General features: G+C 50.0%; 1 protein-coding gene across 1 annotated transcript in view; it reads right to left on the bottom strand.

Moving 5' to 3' along the window:
• The window catches only part of TRPC6 (transient receptor potential cation channel subfamily C member 6), a 98877-nt gene that overhangs the window by 31287 nt on the left and 45351 nt on the right, over positions 1-22239 (bottom strand). The window contains exon 2 of the mRNA XM_044260167.1: positions 1035-1809. Within this exon, the coding sequence (XP_044116102.1) occupies positions 1035-1809 (775 nt within the window). The remainder of the gene's footprint in view (positions 1-1034; positions 1810-22239) is intronic.

The raw sequence follows: 22239 nt of genomic DNA, 5'->3' as shown, positions 1-22239 counted from the left end.
ACAAAGCATTTTTTTTTTTTTTAAGAGAGAGTAAGACCACATGAATCCATTGACACGTGTTCTCATATTTTAAGTTCTCTCAGACTGACAGGTAAGGTCACGCACGGGCCGCTGACCATTAGCTGGACGCAGCTGTGACTGTGGTCCCTCAAAAGGGACAGTGAAGCCGGCAGCTGCGTTAACGCTGGGTCACCCCACACATTAGCAAATTAGAACTGAGCGTCTGCCGGATGACCTCCGAGCTGGGAAGAGGTGACCGGCGGGAGCTGGGCTGGACACTGGGCTCTCACCCTCTCTGAACGCGGCACAAGCAGGTAGACCGAGCGGCCTCCGGCAGCTCCCGCCACACACATTTTCTGACAAGACTCCTCCATGTTCCTTCTGCGTGAGGACTACTTTCACAGAAACAGGCTTCTGTTTTTGCTCTGATCTTGCCCTGACGTAGCTGTTCCCTGCCCGGCATCCCCGAACCCCATGCATTCTGCCCGAAACAGCTGAAATGCCATGGGACCCACTGCCCTGGGAACCCGTCTGAGCTAAACGCTGCTCTCCCCGGCTTGCGGAGCTCATCCCGGCCTCCCACTTCTCTCTGTACCGTACCTATTTCTCCGCCCCGCAGGTCACGCCATGACTTCCTCCCCCTCACTTGTCTCAGCAGCACCTCCCACAGACGCGTCCCCCGGGAGACAGAGCCCGGCTGGAGCACAGCGTGCCTGTGCCCGGAGCCCAGCTCCGCCAATCCCCCGTCGTTGGTCAGGAGCCTCCACCCCCTTTCTATGCCCCCATCCCTTCCTCTGAGAAGCAGCCAGTATCCTGTTGAGGCTGTGATGAGAATTAGAGCAAACAAAGTGTGTACAGTGGAACATCTCTAAAAATTTTACCATATCTCATTCTGACAAAGAGCTTGTTCAAAGAACACATGCAGTTACTTCCTGCCCACAGTGCCTACCACAATGCTGAGTGCCCAGCGGAAGCTTAAAAATACCCTGGACTCTGGCTTCTGCAGGGTCAAGTCCTCAGCGAGGACCACCCACCTTGAACTCCTTCTCAATGTTGGCCAACACCGCCAGCTCATTGCTCAGCTCCAAAGCGGTCATGACCGGGTCCTCGCTGGACAGCGACAGGTAAGCTGGGCTCGCCAGGCCCCTGTAGGCGTTGATCCTGGACCTGGAGTGGCTGAAGGAGTCGTGCTTCTGTTTCTGGCTGCACTCGCCGCACTTGCAGAAGTAGTCGTGAGGCCGTTCGATCCGAGCCCCCTTCCGCAGGAGCGTGTGCACGATTTCGTACTCCTGGCAGTGGGCGGCCAGGATGATGGGCGTGACGTCGTGGGAGAACCGCGTCCCGTCCTCATCGTAGGCGTAGAAGTCGTCTTGCTGGAGTTCGGACTGGCTGGGGCTCGTGGCTAGCCGTCTGCCCTCCGCGAAAGCCGGGTGGCTGAGAATGGCCTCCACGATCCGAACGTAGCCTTTACTGATGGCGAGGAGCAAGGCGTCCCCGACACGCGCCAGGTTTTCCTTCTTGAGAAGCAGCTCCGTGATCTCCAGGTGCTCATTGGCCACGGCCAGCTGCAGGGCGTTCTGGCCCATGTAGTCCACGCAGTTGACGTTCAGCGACACACACTCTTCCAGCATCTTCCTCACCACGGGGATGTTGCCGTACTCCGCCGCATCTAAGAACCGTTCCTCCTCAGCCGACAAGCTTGTGGAGCGGTCATTAAACATGTAGGCAGGTCCCCGGTTGGCTAACCTTCTCCCCTTCTCCCGGAGAATCGTCTGCCGCCGGTGGGTCAGCCTGCTGTCAGCGTCCCAGCTGTAATAAAGCAGAAAGATTGGGAACAAATCCTATTAGGAGAATTTCACTGTGCCAGACGGCCTCCCGTTCATCTAATGCAACCCTCAAGGATATCGGATGCTGCCGCGGCGTCTCTAGACCACTGCAACGCACATGAAGATGCATTTATCTGTTATTGGATTCCAAGAGCTTGCTTCTCCTTTAAGAAAGCCAGGCACTTCGCGAATTTTGAGGTTTCCGCTTGGGTGCAGACTGGCAATTCCCATAATCTCTCTGGGCCGTTTGCATGGGGATTAACAGGTGTATTTCAGTCACAGAGCGTATAAGGCCCAGAAAAACCAATGGTGAGAAAAGTAGGAACTTTTCTGTCCTTATAAACCTTACAGTCTCGGGGGAAATGGGGGATCAGTCCAGTGCCTTGTTTTCTGCTGTTTGTCATGATTAGCCCCGAGCCAGGTCACCTACGATGCTTCCAGGAGAAAGTTACAGGCTCAACACGGGAGAATGAGGACTCAGGCACAGGTGTGTGTGGGCAGTGCAGGACAGAGGTCGGGGGCAGGTGGAGATCTTCTCCAGGGTAGGCATCGAGGAGATGCTACAGCACAGGTTTCATTGGCAGGAATTGGACTCTGCGAGCTGTTCTAAAAATCACTGGAAATGAGAACATGGTGATTAAGGCATAGGGGGAAAAGAACATTTCCATGATGGAGACACTGGTCCAGGAGGGGCTTGGCCTTCAACGTAAGCCCTCCGTCTGGGCGACAAGAAGTGATCCCTTCTCTAATCAAATGATACTTTTTTTTTCTTATTGATTTATAAATTTATGACAAAGTTTAAGGCTCAATCCTTATCACTGTCACCAACTGGCCTGAAATGAGTGACTCCCTGCAGAACAGGAAAGGGCCACAGGGGCCAGGATAGGAGTCGGGGTCGGGGGCTGAGAAGAAGGAGAAAGGTCTGACTGATGACAGAAGTGACGGCTGCTTCCTGTCTTTGTCAATGTTTCTAGAGCCGTCCCTCTGAAGACTTGTCACGCACTTCCCAGCAGGAAGAGAGCTTAAATCAGTCCAAAGAACCCATAATGATGCTCCCTTCCAATGCGGACTAATTATCTTTCTCTAGGAGTCCTTATCCATCTCGATACCAAATCTCTAGTCTATGGTAGTGTGACGGCCAAAGAAGTAGCAAGAGGTCAGCAGCACAGAAACGGATCACGGTTCTCTGAGCAGCTCCAAGAGCACGCTGCCGCTTTCACCAATGTTTTCCACAGACTGATTCGACCCGGAGCCCTTCAGCCATCCACGGTCTCTCTTCAAAATTAACCAGGCTGATGTTTTATTTAAGAGATAACTTTGTAAATTCAAACACTGATGTCCAGGGAGGCGCCCGATGGCTCAGTTGGTTAAGTGTCTGTCTTTTGATTTCAGCTCAGGAGGTGGTCTCAGGGTCATGGGATCAGGCCCTACAACCCCTCTCCCTCTGCTCCCCTCCCTCTGCTCTCTCTCTCTCTAAAATAAATAAATAAAATCTTTAGAAATAAAAACATAATCAACCAATCATGTCAAGGGCCAATGGCCAAACATACGCCACAATTCCAGTAATTTTTAAAGCAGATCTTTATGTTAAAAATAGAGTTACCGGGGGCGCCTGGGTGGCTCAGTGAGTTAAGCCTCTGCCTTCAGCTCACGTCAAGGTCTCAGGGTCCTGGATCAAGTCCTGCATCGGGCTCTCTGTTCAGTGGAAAGCCTGCCTCCCCACCCCCTGCCTCTGCCTGCCTCTCTGCCTGCTTGTGATCTCAGAGATCACAAGCAGGCAGAGATCACAAGCAGGCAAAAATAGAGCTACCTTACAACCCAGTAGTTGCACAATGGGGTATTTACCCCAAAGACACAGATGTAGTGAAAAGAAAGGGCATGTGCACCCCAATGTTCATAGCAGCAATGCCTAAAATAGCCAAACTGTGGAAGGAGCCGAGATGACCTTCAGCAGATGAATGGATAAAGATGTGGTCCATATACACAATGGAATGTTACTCAACCATCAGAAAGGATGATACCCAACTTTTGTACCAACATGGATGGAACTGGGTGGGGGGGATTATGTTGAGTGAAGAAAGGCAGGCAGAGAAAGTCACTTATCACATGGTTTCACTCATACATGGAACATAAAGAATAGTGCGGAGGACCACAGGGGAAGGGGGGAAACTGCGTGGGAAGAAACCAGAGAGGGAGACAAACCATGAGAGACCCTGGACTCCAGGAAACAGACTGTTTGCTGGAGCGGGGGAGAGTCAAGGGCTGGGGTAACCGGGTGACGGGCATGAAGGAGGGCATGTGATGTGATGAGCACTGGGTGTTACACACAACTGAGGAATCACTGAACATTACCCTAAAAACTGTAGTTTGGCTAACTGAACATAAGAAAAATAAATAAACATAAATTAAAAATAAAACTACACTAGTGTAAGACTGAGATCTGGCTTTTCTCTCTGTTAGAGACAAAGTTTTCTTGGATGGTTGGTCTGTTTTTGGTAAGAAATAATAAACAAAGTTTCTTCTTTCTTTTATCTACCCAGAAAGCCAAAGTCTCTATGTTTCGCCTTTATCAGGTCTTTGTTCACTTAAGAAAGTTAAAACTTCTCAATGTTAAAGGTGCTCAATTTTGCCAACAACTAAATTGCCTTCTAAAGACTCTCTCATTGCCACCGTGGGTAAAGAGGTAATTAAATATCAAGTTGTGTAACGATCTATAACCCTACTTAGGCATGCACTGTAAACCCTTCTGAGCTGTTGTTTTGTTGTTGTTTTTAAGATTTTATTTATTTATTTGTCAGAGAGAGAGAGAGAGAGTACAGACAGGCAGAGAGGCAGGCAGAGGGAGAGGGAGAAGCAGGCTCTGTGCGGAGCAAGGAGCCCGATGCAGGGCTGAATCCCATGACGCTGGGATCATGACCTGAGCTGAAGGCAGATGCTTAACAACTGAGCACCCAGGCGCCCTCATTTTTAATTTTATCAAAGTCACGCATGCGCACAACGTAAGGACTCTACAAACATGTTATAGGAACCCAGCAAGTCTCTGCTCTTCATTGCCCCTCTTCCTGATCCCAGGCAGTAATGTCAACTGTTTTAGCTGATTATTGAATAATTTCAATCCTTGTATCCATATAACTTAGTAACATTGTGATTTCTAATTTTCCAGGTTTGCCATTATCTGCGGACTACCCACGGAAGCTGAGCATTTAGCTCACTTTCACAGTCTCCCTCCCTCCCACACACACCCACAGGCACACACACAAACACACCCACGGCCCCATCACTCCACAGGCACAGCACACGGCTCGCCCATAACTATGGTGTTCGAGTAACGTGGGGCTGGTCCGGTCGCGACACACAGCGCATGTGGTGCCTGTCCTTGCTTCCCTGTGCCCTGACCCCCGTGGTTAAAAATTCTCTTTCTGTATTCTTACCCTTCATGTTCTGTGTACCTATGACCGGATCAACAAAACTCAACTCTCCTTCGATCTGAATCTTCTTGTAATTCATCCAGCACACTACGTATTTGTTTAACTTGAGCTTCACGAAGGGGGTCTGCTAGCTGGACCCGGACGCAGTCTAGACTTGAATGGGTGTTGTCTTTGGAGCTTGCTTTTGGCTTCCTCCCAGGGATTCTCTGCACTTTGTGTTTGCTTTGGGTCCCCCGTGTAGGGTACCCCAGGACACCCCCCCCAGTCATGCCTGTGTTCCAGCACGGCACAGCCTCCAGGAGCTGCCTGAGGAAGGACGCGTGGAAGGCAGATCTCTTCAGATGCTGCACGTCTAGAGGCGACCTTGTATAATCAACAGCCTTATTGCTATCTTGGTTGCATAGAGACTTCTAGGTTGACGTAATTTTAGAAGAATTATCCTACTAGATTCTAGTGCTTTTTTTTTTTTTAATTTTATTTACTTATTTGAGAGAGAGACAGTGAGAGAGAGCATGAAAGGGGAGAAGGTCAGAGGGAGAAGCAGACTCCCTGTGGAGCTGGGAGCCTGATGTGGGACTCGATCCTGTGACTCCTGGGTCATGACCTGAGCTGAAGGCAGCGGCCCAACCGACTGAGCCACCCAGGCACCCTAGATTCTGTTTTTTATGGTGCTATTGGGAAATAACATTCTGGATATTCTCTTTGCCTCTGATGCCATAAATTACATAGTTTTTTACTGGAGGGAATCTGTTTTCCTCCACGGTTTTGTGCACCCAGTAAATCTTTTCATCTGGAAAAGAATTCTTCTAAGAATTTTTTTTAATTTTTTTTAAATTTTCTGAGAAATATTGTTGACTGATGTCTCTGGTAATTTTGTTTCTGAAGGTCATGGTTATTTCTGGGACTCCTTTTGGATGCTGGACATTCTGGGATTACTATTTAGTTTTCTTATCTTTTCTCTCTGATTTTCCAGTTAATTCATGTGTTTGTTTGGTTGGATTTGTGGGTTTTTCATTTTTTGTATTTTGTTTTGTTTTCTTTTTGGTGGCTTTTTGTTTTAGAATCTGGACATTTCTTTAACTTTATCTTCTAATAAATTTTTTGAAAGTTTTTCTCTGATCTTGTGTTTTTAATTCTCATCTTTTTGTCGTTTATAACACTTTTGCTGGTTTCACAGACACATTATCTTCTCTTACCTAAATCCAGAGACATTAGTGATCAAGACTACACAGATCCGAATGATTCAGAGAATTTACTCCCACACTGCTTTGTAATGAATATTTTGTACTCTATATTTCATGTCAGAGTTTTTCCTCAAAAAGCTAGTGGACCTTAGTAGATATTCTTTTCCATTAAAAAATAAGTATTAATTCCAATGTCTTTTCTAAAAGAGTGGAATTCCTCCCCAAAAGAATTTGCTAATGTCGGTTTTGGCAAAAAGTGATTCTCAGAGGTGAGCTCCTGGAAGAGCAGCGTTATCTCTGCGTTAACAGAATGCGTGAGGGAGACCCTCGAAGACGTCACCCAGACCCCACCGTCGTCGTCCCTCGGAGATTCTGAGCCCCCTTCCCTTCTCTCTGCCGCTTCTCTGGCTTCCAGGAACCCGCCCAGTCCTGCCTCCTTGCGCCACCCGCTTAGCTGCTGTGGACCAGAGGAGCCTCGACCCTGAGGCGGGGGAAGTGTCTGCGGAACACACATAACGCGCTGGGAAAGAAAAACTAAAATCAAAGGAGAAAAGAGCTACAATGAGGGGTTTGTGGAAGTGCGAGGAGTGGGCACGTGGGGGAAAGTTCTCGGGCTACTAGGACAAAACCAGCAAAGCACAAATGGACGCAAAATGGTACCAACTACCAAGAACTCAAGAGCCACGTCTCTGTATTGTTCTTTCTCTTCGGTAAGGATGGGTGAACGGTCGCTCCGGCCTCTGTCCCGGGACCCCGCACGGTCGCTCCGGCCTATGTCCCGGGACCTTCCAGGGCAACCAAAGTGACAAATGTGGGCGGCGCCTCAGCTGGGCCATGGGCGTCTGCGTTTCTGTGAACAAGAAGCCCCCAGCGTTGGCACCTTGCAGCCTAGTCGGCTGGAAAGGCCAGGACAGCCATGGCGACGAGCGGCTTTTGTCCGTTTAGAGGAAGAAAGATTATCATCGGTAACTTCACTCATAGCCCGGTCTCCAGGGTTTTATTCTTGCACACAACACCTCTAAACAGACACTGAGGTAGAGTTGTGACGTCTTTAATTCTAATCCTGACTTATGACTTGAATCCCTGCTTGTCTGGACAAGGGAAGGTTCAACGCTGACAGGCCACCATTCCTAAGGCTCTGTCCGTCTCCTTCCGGACGGCTACGGCTTTCATATCTACCGCCTCCATCCTTTAGAGGAGACAGCAAACACATTTCCAGAGAATGCTTCCTTCCGTTTCAAAGCATCTTCTGGCTCCTCGCGTCAAGCACTAACATTAACCCACCGGAGAGGCGTACATTTCAGATACGATTTATTTAGCATCACCATGTTGCCAGCACCCTGTGGATGGACAGGGAGCCCAAGGCAGAGTGTTGGCCGGGGCACATGAGATGCTCTGAGGAAGACGGCCGCGGCAGGCACAAGGAGGGCAGTCCTCGCAGGGGCCGGGCGGTCAAGGGAGACCTGCCAGCAAGGCGACCCAACAAAACGCACCCTTGGCTGTCTCCCAGGTCCTGAGCTGCAGTCTGAAAACCCTCCACGCGTCGCATCTGGTCACACGTGCTCTGGCTCCATCCCTACCTTCCAAATGCAAAAGCAGAACGTGTAGAACGACTCAAGGAATTCGCAAGTTAACACCTTCAAGGCGATCCTCGGTGCCGCCGGATTACAAGTGCCTCCTGCCCCAAGAACGGAGTCTATAAGGCTATGTTGTAGGACTGTACCTTAACCCCAAGAAACCGAGTCGAACCATCTACCAGGAGGAGGAACAGCCACCCAAAGCCACACATCAGTCAACAGAAGAGATATTTTCACTCCAGCTGAAGGGCACACTTTGACCAAATCAGTTCTTCTGTTTAAGAAAAATATGTATTAAGAATTTTTCTCCATCCACTTAGCCATATGCAGCATGACTGGGTCTTGAGTGACCTACATTTTCATGTCTGTATTTTAAAAAGTTGCTTTATCAAAAGACGGAAACACCAGTTCTAGGAAGGAGGGTCACTCACTAGCCATGCCCCTTGGTACACAAATATTGACCAGGCCACGAAAATCAACAGTTTTCACATGCCTCGTTTTCCTGATTCTTTCTGCTGGCAAAACAGTGCCTGATGCCCCGGAGAGGAGGGGATGGAACAGTCCATTGGTACTGAAAATGCCGGCAGCGCAAAGTGGCTGCGGAGCCGAGTGGACTGTGTGCTCGGAGCCGAGAGCGAGCGCCTTCATTCCTCCATTTCCTGGTCAAGCGTGATGTGCTCCTGCCGGACGGAGCGGCTCTTAGCAAACCAAGCTTTATGTTAAGTACGTGGCTTAACGATTGGCTCTTCGCTTCAAAAACCCTTGACACTGTCAAGTGAAAGCACACGTGGACTGAAGCAAACACGTGAAAAATATGGCTGTGCCCGCAGCCCGGGAAGAGCCATGTCCACGGCCAGATGTGCGCCGGGAGGTGAGGACGGAGGGGATTCCAATTAGCAATACTCGCTAATTACTCGTGCCTCGAGCAAACCTCATTGGCTACGATACGGCCACTGCGCAGAGCTAGAATGGAGGGGATTCCAGAGTATGGTTTCTGTTTCCGGCACGGTGACCCGTGTGGAAAATCAGACACAAGTCTCTGGACAGTAAGAGTCAACACGGCCAGCAAATGCGCGGACCACCTTAGGGGGACGAATGGTAAAAGCACTTTTCTTCTAACTTTATAAGAATGAGGTGGTTTTTACCTCGCTTCCTCCCTGGCCACACACATCCCTGGCCTTCCCTTCAGGGCGGAGGGAGCGGTAAACATTGAGAGTGGTTTTCTGTGTCCCAGGACAACAAGGACGGCTTTGCCGTATTCACCAGGAGATCCCCCTGTGCTTAGTGGAAAGGCACAGTACAGACCGTAAGAGGAAGAACATTCTAACATTATTGAGCCCACTGCGTCCCGTTAAGGCAAACACAACCCCATAAACACACACCAGGTTGACGGAGGTAGCAGAGGAAACAGAGAGCCGTATCTTTTTAATGGCATCCCTGTGACTTGCCTGGATCCAGAAGTGGATCCAGGCAAAGGATCCTGTCCTTTAACAAGATCCAAGAAAGGATCTTGTCCTTTCCTATAACCTTTCCTGCTCTCTCCCCGTGTCCTTCACACCCCACGCAGCATACCCACATGTTCACAATGTATTCCCAAATCCAGGGACTCCCATTGGGCTCTCAAGAGAGCGGATCTCAAGAGAGCAAGACTTGATTTTAACTCGGTCAGCTTCAGCTCCCGCCCCCCCGGGAGGTGTCCCATCCCCTCCAACACCGTCTTCCTGTGTGCTCAGTCACGCGAATCACGCCGCTCCTGTGTTCAACGAGGGACAGTACACCCCAACCGCACGTCACTGTTGTTGGGAGCCAGCATGTCTTGTGTATGTTACACATTTTTGTTTATTTTTATCACCAGTTGACATTTTGCTTTTATAAAGTAGAATCCTGGGGCGCCTGGGTGGCTCAGTAGGTTAAGCCTCTGCCTTCAGCTCAGGTCATGATCTCAGGGTCCTGGGATCGAGCCCCACATCAGGCTTTCTGCTCAGTGGGAAGTGTGCCTTGTCTCCCTCTTCCTCTGCTGCTCCCCCCGCTTGTGCTGTCTCTCTGTTAAATAAATAAATAAAATCCTTAAAAGAAAGAAAGAAACAAACAAACAAGCAAACAAACCTGACCCTGTGAGAGAATGGAAACAAGAGTAAACAAGGAAACGGGTACAGATTGTTCATAAAATAACGAAGTCGGAAAGGTCAGTTTCCCGGGAGCCCCCTCTGTTCGGGGACCAATCACTTGCGAACGTTCATAGGTAGCTCTCTGGGCACATGCGTCTACTTTGAGTGATCTTAATAGAGAACCCTCAAGAAAACGAAAAAGCTTAGGTGTAACACAAGCAAAATTTATCCCAATTATCTCATCAAAGAAAGAGGTTTACACGGTTTGCATCTATTAAAAGAAACCTGGTCTCTCTCCACCCGGACGCTCTGTGTACGACGGAGTCCAGGCAGGAGAGAAGCGGCCCACTTCTCCTGGGGGGTCCGCGAAGCTGGACGGGACGACGCTGGGAACGGTGGCAGGAATCACGGAAATCCAACATGGCGCCATGCTCAGTCCAGAAGTCACTGGACGAGACGGTCACTGAAGTTAGACAGGGTAACTGTAAGACAAGGGCCAGTCCCAGAGTCTCTGGCCTTCAGTAAGGGCAACAGCCAGCCCTCAAAGAGAGAGCCGGCGATCTGGTCTGCTGACCTCCTTCTCCTGCCCTCTTGCCCCACAGGGGCCTTGGATGGCTGCACCTGGCTCAGCCCGGGGTCAAAGGAGCCCACGGCTGCCGCCCATGCCGTGGGCACTGATGCCCACCCCCACAGGCAGAGGACGGTGAGCGTGGTGGAGAGCGGACCCGGGGGCCAAGCCAGCATCCCCCAGCGCACGCTCTGAGAGTGACCCTGACCTCGCCACGGTTCACGCCTGCAGAAACCGCTGCTGAAACGTGTGCACAGAGACAACGGCGAGTGCACAAATGTCTGCCGTGAATCACAGGTGTATCGGTTTTCATCTCTCTCAGCTTGTCTTCCCATCTGTTCGCTCTCGGGAAAACACCTGCATCCGACTCCAGGCAGCATCTTTAAAAATGAGCCTGTAACGAGGGTTCGTCCACCTGAGTTAAGTTACTCCCCACATGAGGCTCAGCACGAGCCACTCTGACTAAGCTGAGGGTCCAAAGGGAAGGACTGTGACGTCACGGGAACACTGGCATTGTTGGAATTGTGTGTCCGGCACACGCTGAAGCCGCCGACCGAAGCACTAACAGAGCTAGGACACGGGCTTCAGCAAGCGGAGAGGACACCCTCCCAGCCTCTCCCACAGGCGCCACGTCGCCCCAAGCCCGCACCCATGGGACAGTGCACACACAGGAAAGAGGGCCGGATGACACAGCCCACGGGTCACCTTGTCTGGAAGTCACACTTCCGGAATGCCTGTCCTGCTGATGGGGAAGGGGCTTCGACACAGCCCTCAAACTGCCAACCACCAGCACGGGCCCAACAGTTCGATCGTTCATTCATCAGCTCAAATCCTTAGCATTCCGGGCACTGTGCTGGGTACAGGGGGCATGTGACAGGAGAGACAGCAGGGAAAGACACACGAGGGAGCACAGAAAAGAGAGCAGTCCACAGAACACTACAGGACAGTGACTCTTATTAAAGGAACGGGGCCGTGGAGTACAGAACTTAGCAAGTAGTTCCCAACGCAGTCTGAGCATCGGCGAGAGCCTTCTGAAGACAGAAGCAGGAGGGAGAAGTCAGCCTAGGGAGGGCGGAGAGGAAGAAGCCGCCGGGCACACAGAACCGTACTTGTCTCCAGGCCAGCAGTCCAGGGTAAGAGAACAGTGTCCATTATAGCTGCAAACCCCGGGGTTCCCTGCCCCAAAGACTTTCTGATTCCTGGCTCAGCTGACCTGAAGGTGCAGAGGCTCAGGGCTCAAGGCCGGGCTGTGGATTCCACTGGGGTTCTCAGGTCAGCATTTTGGACTTGTACCTCAGGGAGGAAGAAACATTTAAGAAACCCCCCAGGAGCTAAGGAGTCCAGTCTAGAAGATTCAAGCTTCGGAACCCAACGGTTTGGTCTCCAGCTCAGGGAGTTCTGTTCTGACAGGAGCCCAGACGCTGCGCCCTGCTCCGGGGTCGTCCCTCTGAGCCTCAGATGCCGGGGCTGGAACGTGGGTGGGCGAGGTGTGGTCATGGACCAGGTCGGACCTTGCAGGGCTGCTGTGCCATGCGTGACTTGTGGACTCCAGCTGGAGCTGATGGGTGATCATCTAGGACAGACTTTGAATACCCTTCTCCGTCGTCCCTGCTGAGCGCGTTCCGGCCCGAATGAACAAGACGGCAGCTAAGTGTCCCCGAGCCACCTCGTCCGATCTCCACCGTGGCCCAGAACACACGGACTGCTTTCTCTGCACCCCAACGTGCATTTTCACTGCCTAACTACAGTCCTCATCGTCTACGTGCCCTGTGCTCCAGCCTCGCTGGCCCGGCGTGCACTCTGGGCTTCCTGCCCCGCTCCCGGATCCTGTGCTTCCCCTGCCTTTCCCGCGGACGCGTGTTCCTAAGGCCTGCCCTCACCCTTGTACTACGGTGCCAAAGTGCCTCATGAGTGTGCAGATGAACAAATGACGGAAAGGAAGCAGAAAAGAAAAGTGAGGGGAGAGCATCGCGTTTTTTCACATTCTTGAGTTTCTCAAACAATGTTATTCCCTAGAAGAACCTACCCTGACTCTGCATTTAGAATGACACTTAATAACCAAATGTGTGACAACCACACGACACAAAGCATCTCCGCCACCAGAGACTTAAATTCGGAGAAGTGTCTCCTTGATTTATGAAGTCAGTGACTCTTCATAAGGCTCCTGCATAGTTCGGGTGGCCGAGTGGAAAGACACGGACCACTCTGGGGACAGAGCCCGATCTGCTTTGCTTCCTGGAAAATGCCAGCCTATTCATTTAGGATTTCTCCTGCCAGAAGGAAGTAATCAAATCAATAACACACCAGTTTTCAGAAATTAACAGTCAGATGCTTACCCAACTGAGCCACCCAGGTGCCCCAGCACAAACATTTTTAGATATAACACTAACGGCATGACATATGAATTTTTAAAAATTGGTAAGTTGGGCTTCATCTTTGATGAAGAACTTCCACTTTTTGAAAGACACTGTTAAAAGAATAAAAAAATAAGCCACAGTTTGGAAAAAAATGTTTGCAAATCACCTATCTGATAAAGGATTTATATCCAGAATATATAAAGAGCATAGAACATTCAATAATAAAAATCTAATTAAAAAAGGGAAATAAAACCAATTAAAAATAAGCAAAACTTTGACAAACACGTCACCAAAACATGCATATGGGTGTCGACAACCACACAAGAGATGCAAATGATGGCTTCGATGAGACGCACAGCACTCCTGCGAGCACAGCCCAGATTAACAAGAATGACTACCCCGCTGCAGTGAGGATGCAGGACAACTAGAACTTTCTTCTGTTCCTTTTTTAAAAACGATTATTATTGTGCAAGACTTCTGGCTCAGTGGCACCGTCTTCTGTGAGTGCCCCAGAGCTCGGAGACTGCCGTGCACTGTTGGCTGCTCAGGCGGCGGGAGGTGGGGCTGTGGTTCTGGCTGCCTACCCAATTCCAAGACCAAACCTCTTCCCTCTTGCTCTCTGCTCTCTCACTGCCTAGCGGCCAGATGGCACTTCTCACTTTACTTTTGCCTTTCTCCGGAGACGGTGCACCCTTTGAAGAACACTCTTTCCAACCCTGCAATCTTCTAAGTCTTTCTCTGCAGTCTAGCTCTGACCGCCCAGGGCAGATTCATTTTTAGTGTTCTTCAGGGAGAGGGTCAGCTGAGTCCCTTCCAGCCGTAGTTTTAGATCAAGCCCGGCTTATTCAACAGTTTTCTTCTAATCTCTTTTTTGCAGTTTTTCTTGCTCTGTCCTTGCTTGTCCTTGGGTACACAGGCCAGGATGGAGGGGAGCGGGGCCAGGGGATGGGAGATCCTGCCTTAGGATCCAATAGGTTTCCTTTTTGTTCTTGTGGTCCAAGGTCAGGCTGCCCCAAGACGGGCCATTCTGTAGGACCATGATTTAGAGTAAAAGCAATCCAAACCCAACAGATTCAGGAAAATCTCTTTACCTTACCCTCAACTGCCGGCTGGTACAAGAAGACAGCTATTCACAGACATTCCTCTCCACCTAAGAAACTCATCTGCATCCCAGGGCAACATGGTTGTAGCAAACATCTCTCACCTCCCTGCTAATGGGCTTCCGCAACGCACAACCTGACCCCCTCCTGAGCTCCCTGAAGCTCCGAGTTTTCTCCTTGTCTTTCCACTCCCATGTCTGTGTGCCCTCCCCGATCATCTGTCTCCTGTCAGTTCGATTGTAAGTCCAGCTACAAGGGCCACAGGGCAGAGAGAGGCGCTTCTCCCCGACAATGTCTTCAGCTCATGCCACAGACACGGTTTCTGTGTGGTTTAGTGGCCCGTTCCTCTTTTTCTCATCCCAAGGATACACGGAAGCCTAGAAACTCCTGGCACTGTTTCCCACTGCCTCTTCCTCTTTCTCATGAAACATTTTCAATCAGTCATACCGGAACTAACACATTCTAGGAGAGACAGACTAAACCATTTCAGTGGTTGTACATTTGAGATATAAAGTACATCTGATCACAACCCAAATACTCTGTTATACTTGCAATGATCATTTAAGGCAGGTAGAAAAGAAAGTCATTTAAAATTTTTCTAACGTTGCACCAAAAGATTAAGAATGGTTACAGTGGTTCTATGTGAAAATTTCTAACCCTTCCATGTCATTGGAGTAAATATTCTTCCCTCTCTCACTTCTCCCTGTGTTCCTTTGCTATTTTAAAGTTATGAGGGCTGCTACTTTGGGAGGGATCTCACCCAGCAGACCCTCTTTGTGTTTGCCAAAGTCAACAGGAATAACTCCCTGCCAGCCAGTTCCCTCCCCTCCCTCCCCCGCCCCCGACTCATTAGCATTCCTTCCATCTAAAAGTAGCCTCTCATTCATTCTTCTGGGAGCCACCACCTTTGGGCAGATGCCTGAGGATGTGATGAGGAAGTAGGAGGCTGGCTGAGAACGGAGCAGGGGCTGGCGCCTTGCACCCCCTCTCCACCCATTCCCCTTGGTAATATCTGTGGCATTCCACAGGCATCCCTGACTGCCCTAAAAGAAGAGCAAATGGTTATCTTGCAGAGATCACAGTCCTGCAAGGCAGGAGTCTCTCTTGGTTTACAATGTCCTTGAGATTTACAACAAAGAAGTTACCTTATCAATAGCCCAATTTCCAAAGACACATAACTCAGTGCCTCAAGCCCTAACGTCACCCTCCCCTCCATAAAAAAACGAAGGAGACGGAGGTAGAAGGAAAAGTAAATAAAGTTAAATTTCTTTTAAAACCTAAATCTCACTAACAAGGATGCTTGATAGCAGGAATGTAACATTCCACCAGGAGACTCCCAATTGTCTTTATGTTAGTGCCTCATTAGAGGGAAAGTGGCCTTGGCTTGGGAGTAACCAGGCCTTCAATATCCTGACAGTCTTCTTTACCCCAATAGCTCTTCTGAACACCCCTTTGTCCTCACCTACCCAACTCCTGTGTATATAACCAGACACTCCTCACAGGCTCGGGGCAGCCGCATCTCTGCCTGCCCACGGGTCCTGTCCCCGTGCTCTAATAAACCACCTTTTTGCACCAGAGATGTCTTAAGAATTCTTTCTTAGCCGTGGGCTCCGAACCTCACCCCACCGAACCTGACTTAGGTTCTGGGACTTCATCAGTAGTACGTGTATGATCTGTCGGTACACAGTGCTGTACGTGCAACTTCCGTCTATCAAGTACAACAAACCTGACAGCCGTGGTTATCTGCAGTGGGCGGTACAATTCCCTACAAAGCTGTTTGGTTTGTTTAAATAGGAGACCCAGAATTTTAATGGCATGTTTGCCTGATAAGAATTTATTTATTGTATTTTATTATTTAATAAAGAACGCATGTATTTAGTGTATTTAAGGCATATGACGCGGTGAAAAGTTTACTATAATCAAGGTGATGAATTTAATCATCTACTGACATAGCTACATTTTTTCCTTTGAGTTGAGAGTATATGAAATCTACTCTCTTAGCAAATTTCTGGTATTGATGAGGGATAGAAGCAGAAAAATGTTCACCTGTAGCCCAGAAAGCTGACCTAGAGCCTGCCTAGTTTGGGTAAGGATCAGCTAAGTACAGATTGCTACATTCTTAAAAGCAGAAGAAAAACTATATTTCCTCACTACCTCCAGCCCACTGACAAGTCCTTGAAAGAGGCAGAGAGACCGTCCTCTAGGGACGCAGCTGTCTCCATATTAATACTCTGCTAAGGGCAAAAAGCAACCCTAGCCTGACCAGCTCCCCTCCGCACCCCCAGGATCCTGTAAGTCTACTTTATCATACAAAAATTCCTTTGGAAACTTTATCTCTAAAGCCCCCAAGATACGTGTTGGCAATCATTCCCCAAGCATACGGCCCACCGATAAGTCTGAAGGGTCTCAGGACTCAGAGTTTTACTAGAGAGTAATAAATGCTTGAGATGCAGGACCTTGAGATCATGACCCGAGCCCAAGGCAGAGGCTTTAATCCACTGAGCCACCCAGGCGCCCGTTTTCTTTTGATACAAAAAACCCCACCTAATCCATTCACGTTCCAATTATTTGTCACTTTGTAACCTTTAGAAATACATGCGCAACTACCAGTCTCATTGTCTCCGTTAAAACAGGCAACTACCTTAAGTAGAGATCTAAAAGGAACTGTTAAAAGGATGAAAATATGTAAAAATCCGAACTTCTTACATAGCACTTATGCTGGACCATGCAAAACAGAATTCTACAAATAACTCAATCCTCCAGGAATCCTAGGAGGGCCTTACTGTTACTGTGGCCATGGCACAGATGAGAAAACAGAGGGACATGGGCGGGAGAACACGCTCCCCGTCCCCCAGCTCCCCGGTGGCAGAGCAGGGATCTGACCCAGGGAGTCTGGCCCGCGGTCTACACCCTTCACCTGCTCAGGACCTGGCCCTCCGCCCAGGCAGGTGGTCAGCTTTCCTCCAGGGTGTGGGGGCTGTGACGGGGCCAGTGGGCCGCACGCAGGGCTTCTGGTCTGAGATGTACCTGGACTCGCGGTCGTGACTCTAAGGACATCTGCTTGGTCGTACCGCAGGAAGGTTATTTACCAGCTCCTTCTCCTGAGTCCCGTGCGTATGATGCTGGGGCGGACATACTTGGAGACTTTCCATGTTGAACGCACTTTGCAGCCTGCTATGTTCTCATCGCATGCAACGCCGCAGGCCCACATCGTCCTCCACGTCCCTGCCCCGCTCCCAGGCCAGGCACCCACGGTGCTGTGCTGCGCTCTTCCCGACAGGAGTCAACTCCCCGCTGCACCCCGCCAGCTCTTCCTGCACCTCACACCCCCTCACCCATGCGCCTCGGCCTGTTCAAGCCACAGAGGAGCGGGCGGGCAGGAGGGGCCCTGCAGGTCAGAGACGCCGCCTGTCTCCCAAGGCAGAGCCGAGCCCCACAGATGAGGTCCAGCATCTGACGGATGGCTCTTGATGCTGGAGCAGCAGCAAGGACAGGTCAGGTCCCTCCCAGACCCTGGGACCCGGGCACATGCCTCCAAAGCTCAGAGGCTCAACTGCAGGGCCGCTCTGGGAAGGTCCTTTCTAAGGCGTGCGGAGGGACTCCGGTAAGCTTATACTCAGAACTTTGTATTTTCTTTAAACAGAGCCCTTGGAATTATACGAGCCCCACAAAAGCCTAGGTCTCCTGGCTGAAGCTGCATTCGGCTGGGCTATTTGGAAACTAGAAACCAGACACTGTGCTGCTCATGTGCCCACAGGCTGCCTCCCACCACCTTCGAGGAACGCTTACTTTGTTCCATCAAATCCTGGGCCAACCTGAGTGCAAGGCAGAACTTCTCTCCATAAAAGATGTTCTTCCTTCCTCCTGGTTTGCTGGATTTCTGGGTGCAAGACTCAGCGGGCTAGTCTGGAAGCTTCCAGTCCATCAAGCGCAGAAGGCTGGTCTTCACGGGAAGTCCCTGCGGACAGGACATCTCCCCCCTCGCGTCTGGAGCCACACTCCGTCCCAGCCCCTTGCATTCTCCTCCTACTCCTGCTGCTGCCCACACTCAGGGTCGCTGCAAGCTTCCCCTGCAGAGCTCCTCGGGAGCTACTGAAGCCATGGCATCCTAAAACAGACAAGTCCATCTAGACTTACAGTTCCGTCATGTCCAGAAAGGTTAAAAAACAAAAAATAAATAAGCAGCCAAATAACATGACTGGGAAAAGATGAATGACTCTACACACTGTTGATCTAGTTAAAGGCAAGAGTAACTAAAAGCTGATATCTATTCAGAAATAATGGTGTGTTTAGCAAGAGAGGGCTCACGTCTCTCCAACACACCCCCTTCACGGCCAAGTGTCTTTGTCACCCAGTGTGATTTTTCCAAAGTTAAAACAATGGTTTATTAGGAAATCCTGGCTTGCACACCAGAAATCATGTATTGTTCGTGTATAGCTATAACATTTATGTGAGAAAATAAACATATATAAATCACCAGGGGTGCCGGAACAATTAAGAAATGTAGACTAACATATAAAAGAGGAGTGCAGAAGTTTCTAGAATGCTCGGAAGTATGATGTTTTGTTTACTTTTATTTTTGTGGTTAACTTCATGACCAGCCAAAGAATTTATTCGTTCTGGTTTCTGGCTTTAACCTCTGATATTGGAAGTCTTCATAAAAGATTTTATCGACTTTTGTGCCAAGGTAATTAACTCCGTTTTGGTTTTTTTGTTTTTTTGTTTTTTTTCGCAACTTGGGATTGCAGAGGAGACGAGGTCGTGATTCTGAACAACCACAAATAGAGAAAATGTAATAAGCTGGGCTGACTCTGGGATAGGACTTCATGGTTTTGTTTACATCTCAGTAAATCTGATGATCCCAGACTTCTGTTTTTCCCACGTGGTCTGCCTCGTCTGTTAAAAGCAGACCGTAAGGGGTGCCTGGGTGGCTCAGTGGGTTAAGACTCTGCCTTCAGCTCAGGTCATGATCTCAGGGTCCTGGGATCGAGCCCCACATCGGGCTCTCTGCTCAGCAGGGGGCCTGCTTCCTCCTCTCTCTCTGCTGCCTCTCTGCCTACTTGTGATCTGTCTGTCAAATAAATAAATAAAATCTTTCCAAAAAAAAGAAAAAAAAAGCAGACCATAAGAGCATTACCAACTGATGAAGGGCCCTCATCAACGAGCTCTGTTGTGGTTAGAGTTAGGGTGAGAAGAAGGAAAGACTTAGCAGGTAAACTGAATGACCTGCCTGGAAAAGTTTTTTTGTTTGTTTGTTTTTTTATTTATTCATGAGAGAGAGAGAGAGAGAGCATGAGAGCTGAGAAGGTCAGAGGGAGACGCAGACTCCCCGTGGAGCTGGGAGCCCGAATGCCTGGAAAACTTGTAATTTAAAAAGTTGAGAAAGTGGAAATATCCTATAAATAATATTCCCGTAATTACAAAATAGAGGACGTCACACTTGGTTTTAATAACTGTGAGGAACAGAACGAGGGAGGGAGCCGACGTCTCTCGCCGCGTCCCGTCCCAGACGTCGTTCGGGAAGTATTGAATCCGCATCTGCTCCGCGACTGCAATGCCGAGGGAGTGGGAGGAGGAAGGCGGGTGTCTCTCTCCGTGGAGCTTCCAGTCACAGGCTGGGGTGGCGGGGCTTACGCCGTTCCGCAGGTGTGGGACGGGGCCCAGGGTCACGGCGGGCGGTGTCGTCCACACTCACACATGGGACTCGGGGTCGTCAAGCAGTCGCAAGCACCAGTTCCTTCAAGAAGTCTCTGAGGATGATGTCGTCTTTCGACATTCACGGAGAGTCACACGGACATCCCCGTCACGTTCACTTATGTCATCCCCCTTAGAACGTAGCCGTCTCAGGGCGACGAGCATCACTCCTGCGTCTGTGAACGACGCTCTGCTCGCTGGGCCCGGGACCGGGCTCCCCGGAAGCTCCTGCACACGGACACCTGGTGAGCTGCGCCCTGACCTCTGGCGCGTCCACGGCCCTCTGTACCCCTGCCCGCAGGTGAGTTTGTGCCTGTTTCCTCCCTGGACCCCGCTTTCTGCCGCTGCGAACGCTGCTCTCAGGAAAGGCTCGCGCTGACCCGACGTCTGTCCCTTGGGAATCACTGCCTGTTTCACCCAGAGGCCACATCAGGGCTTTCTTTAAAGTGCGGTCATTTTACCAGAACACAGCTTGACGCTCACCACTCTGGGCCGAGAGTCTCGGGTGCTCACTGAGCTTCCAACATAGGGTTTCAAGTGTGCTCAGAAAGCTTTCTTGAGTTACCGCTGCGTGTGGTTCTTTCTGCTCCCTGGACCCATTCTTAGTTTCTCCAGAGGCCTCCGGTACCCATGTGCGAACTGTCTGGCCCTCACGTTCGTGTGACTTTCTCGCCCGTCCGTCACCCGACCTCCTCCCTCTTCCACTGGGCGGACTGTCCTAGTCCATATTCTGCTTCCCTTAAGGCTCGTTCTGTTGTTTATTTCTTGTGCTACATTTTTTTTTTTTTAATTTCTGAAGCCTCAGTTTTATGAACTCTTCTCATTCTGCTGAATACTGTTCTTCCACATTCTGTGTCATACTTTCACCTTTCAGTTAGTTTTTTTTGTTTGTTTGTTTTTTTCCAGTTCGTTTTTGAGAAAAGGTCACACGGTCCTTTTCTGTTGCCTGTTTTACCTGAATTTCCATTCTTGCGCTTCCAGGAGGAAGCCGAGCTCATGGAATCGTTCCTGATGTCCCACAGCAACCTCTTCTGTTGTGTTCAAATGGCAGCTTACTTCCTGATTGCCTCCCAGACCAGGGGAGGCGGAGCGGTCCCCCAAAGATGCCTGCGTCCTGGCCCCCGGAACCTGTGACTAGGCATGTGACGGAGCACAGTGGGCTCTGCAGATAGAAGAACGTTTATCAACCATGAACACACGGAGAGATCTCGGATTCTCCACATAACCCCAGTCAAGTCCCATGAGCCCGGACCAGCGGAGGGCTTCTCCAGCTGGAGGAAGGAGAGAAGGTCGGACGGAGAGAAGAGAGACAAGAGGTGTGAGGAAGACTCAGCCCACACGAGGAGGCGGAGAGGGCCACAGGCTCTAGTGGGGGAGAAAGAGCCGCAGAACAGATGGCAAGGAAATGGGACCCTTGGTCCTACAACCACAAGCCCTGAGCCCTGCCATCGACCTGAAGGGACACGGAAGCCCGTCCTTCCTCGAATCTTCCAGGAAGAGCCCAGACGGCTGATACCTGGTGTCAGACTCGGGACAGAGACCGGGCTGAGACCTTCCAGAATTCTGAACTACAAACTGGGAGGCAGCATACTCCTCTGTTTCAAGTTACTAAATCTGCGGCAGTGCTTTACAGTAGTTAATGAAAACACCCACTTCCTGGGGCGCCTGGGTGGCTCGGTGGGTTAAAGCCTCTGCCTTCGGCTCAGGTCATGATCCCAGGGTCCTGGGATCAAGTCCCGCATGGGACTCTCTGCTCAGTGGGGAGTCGGCTTCTCTCTCTCTCCCTCTCTGCCTCTCTTCCTGCTTGTGCTCTTTCTCTCAAATAAATAATTTTTAAAAATCTTTGAAAAAATAAAACAAAATGATGCGTCTTCTGTTGTCACCATTTTCCTAGAATCCTGGCCCTAACCTGGACACACTTTTGAAAAATTGCTTGTAAAATTATTCTCAAAAATTAGGCCACATTTCAATCACCAAAGAGCAGCTTCTCTTGTAACAAAATTCAGTGTTAAGTTCCTTTGTACAGAGAGGTACTTAAAATGTATTGAGTTGTGCCCCAGGACATCCTTTTTTTTTTTTTTTTTAATGAATCTGAGGTGTTTGCGAAGTGAGGCCACCTCTGTATTACAGACAAGGCACATCTACCCTGAGAAGCTGGCAGGTGGTAAAGGCAACGGTTGTTCACAGCCGATCCTGGAAGTTTCAGTGGGATCGTGTGTTTTTGTTCTGTGACTAACTATAGATTTGAAATACAAAATCATTTTTTTATTTATTTGACAGACAGAGATCACAGGTAGGCAGAGAGGCAGGCAGAGAGAGAGGAGGAAGCAGGCTCCCCGCTGAGCAGAGAGCCTGATGCGGGGCTCGATCCCAGGACCCTGGGATCATGACCTGAGC

This window comes from Neovison vison, chromosome 7, assembly GCF_020171115.1.
Source record: "Neovison vison isolate M4711 chromosome 7, ASM_NN_V1, whole genome shotgun sequence".
Classification (NCBI taxonomy): Eukaryota; Metazoa; Chordata; class Mammalia; order Carnivora; family Mustelidae; genus Neogale; species Neogale vison.
This window is presented reverse-complemented; position numbering and strand designations above follow the sequence as displayed.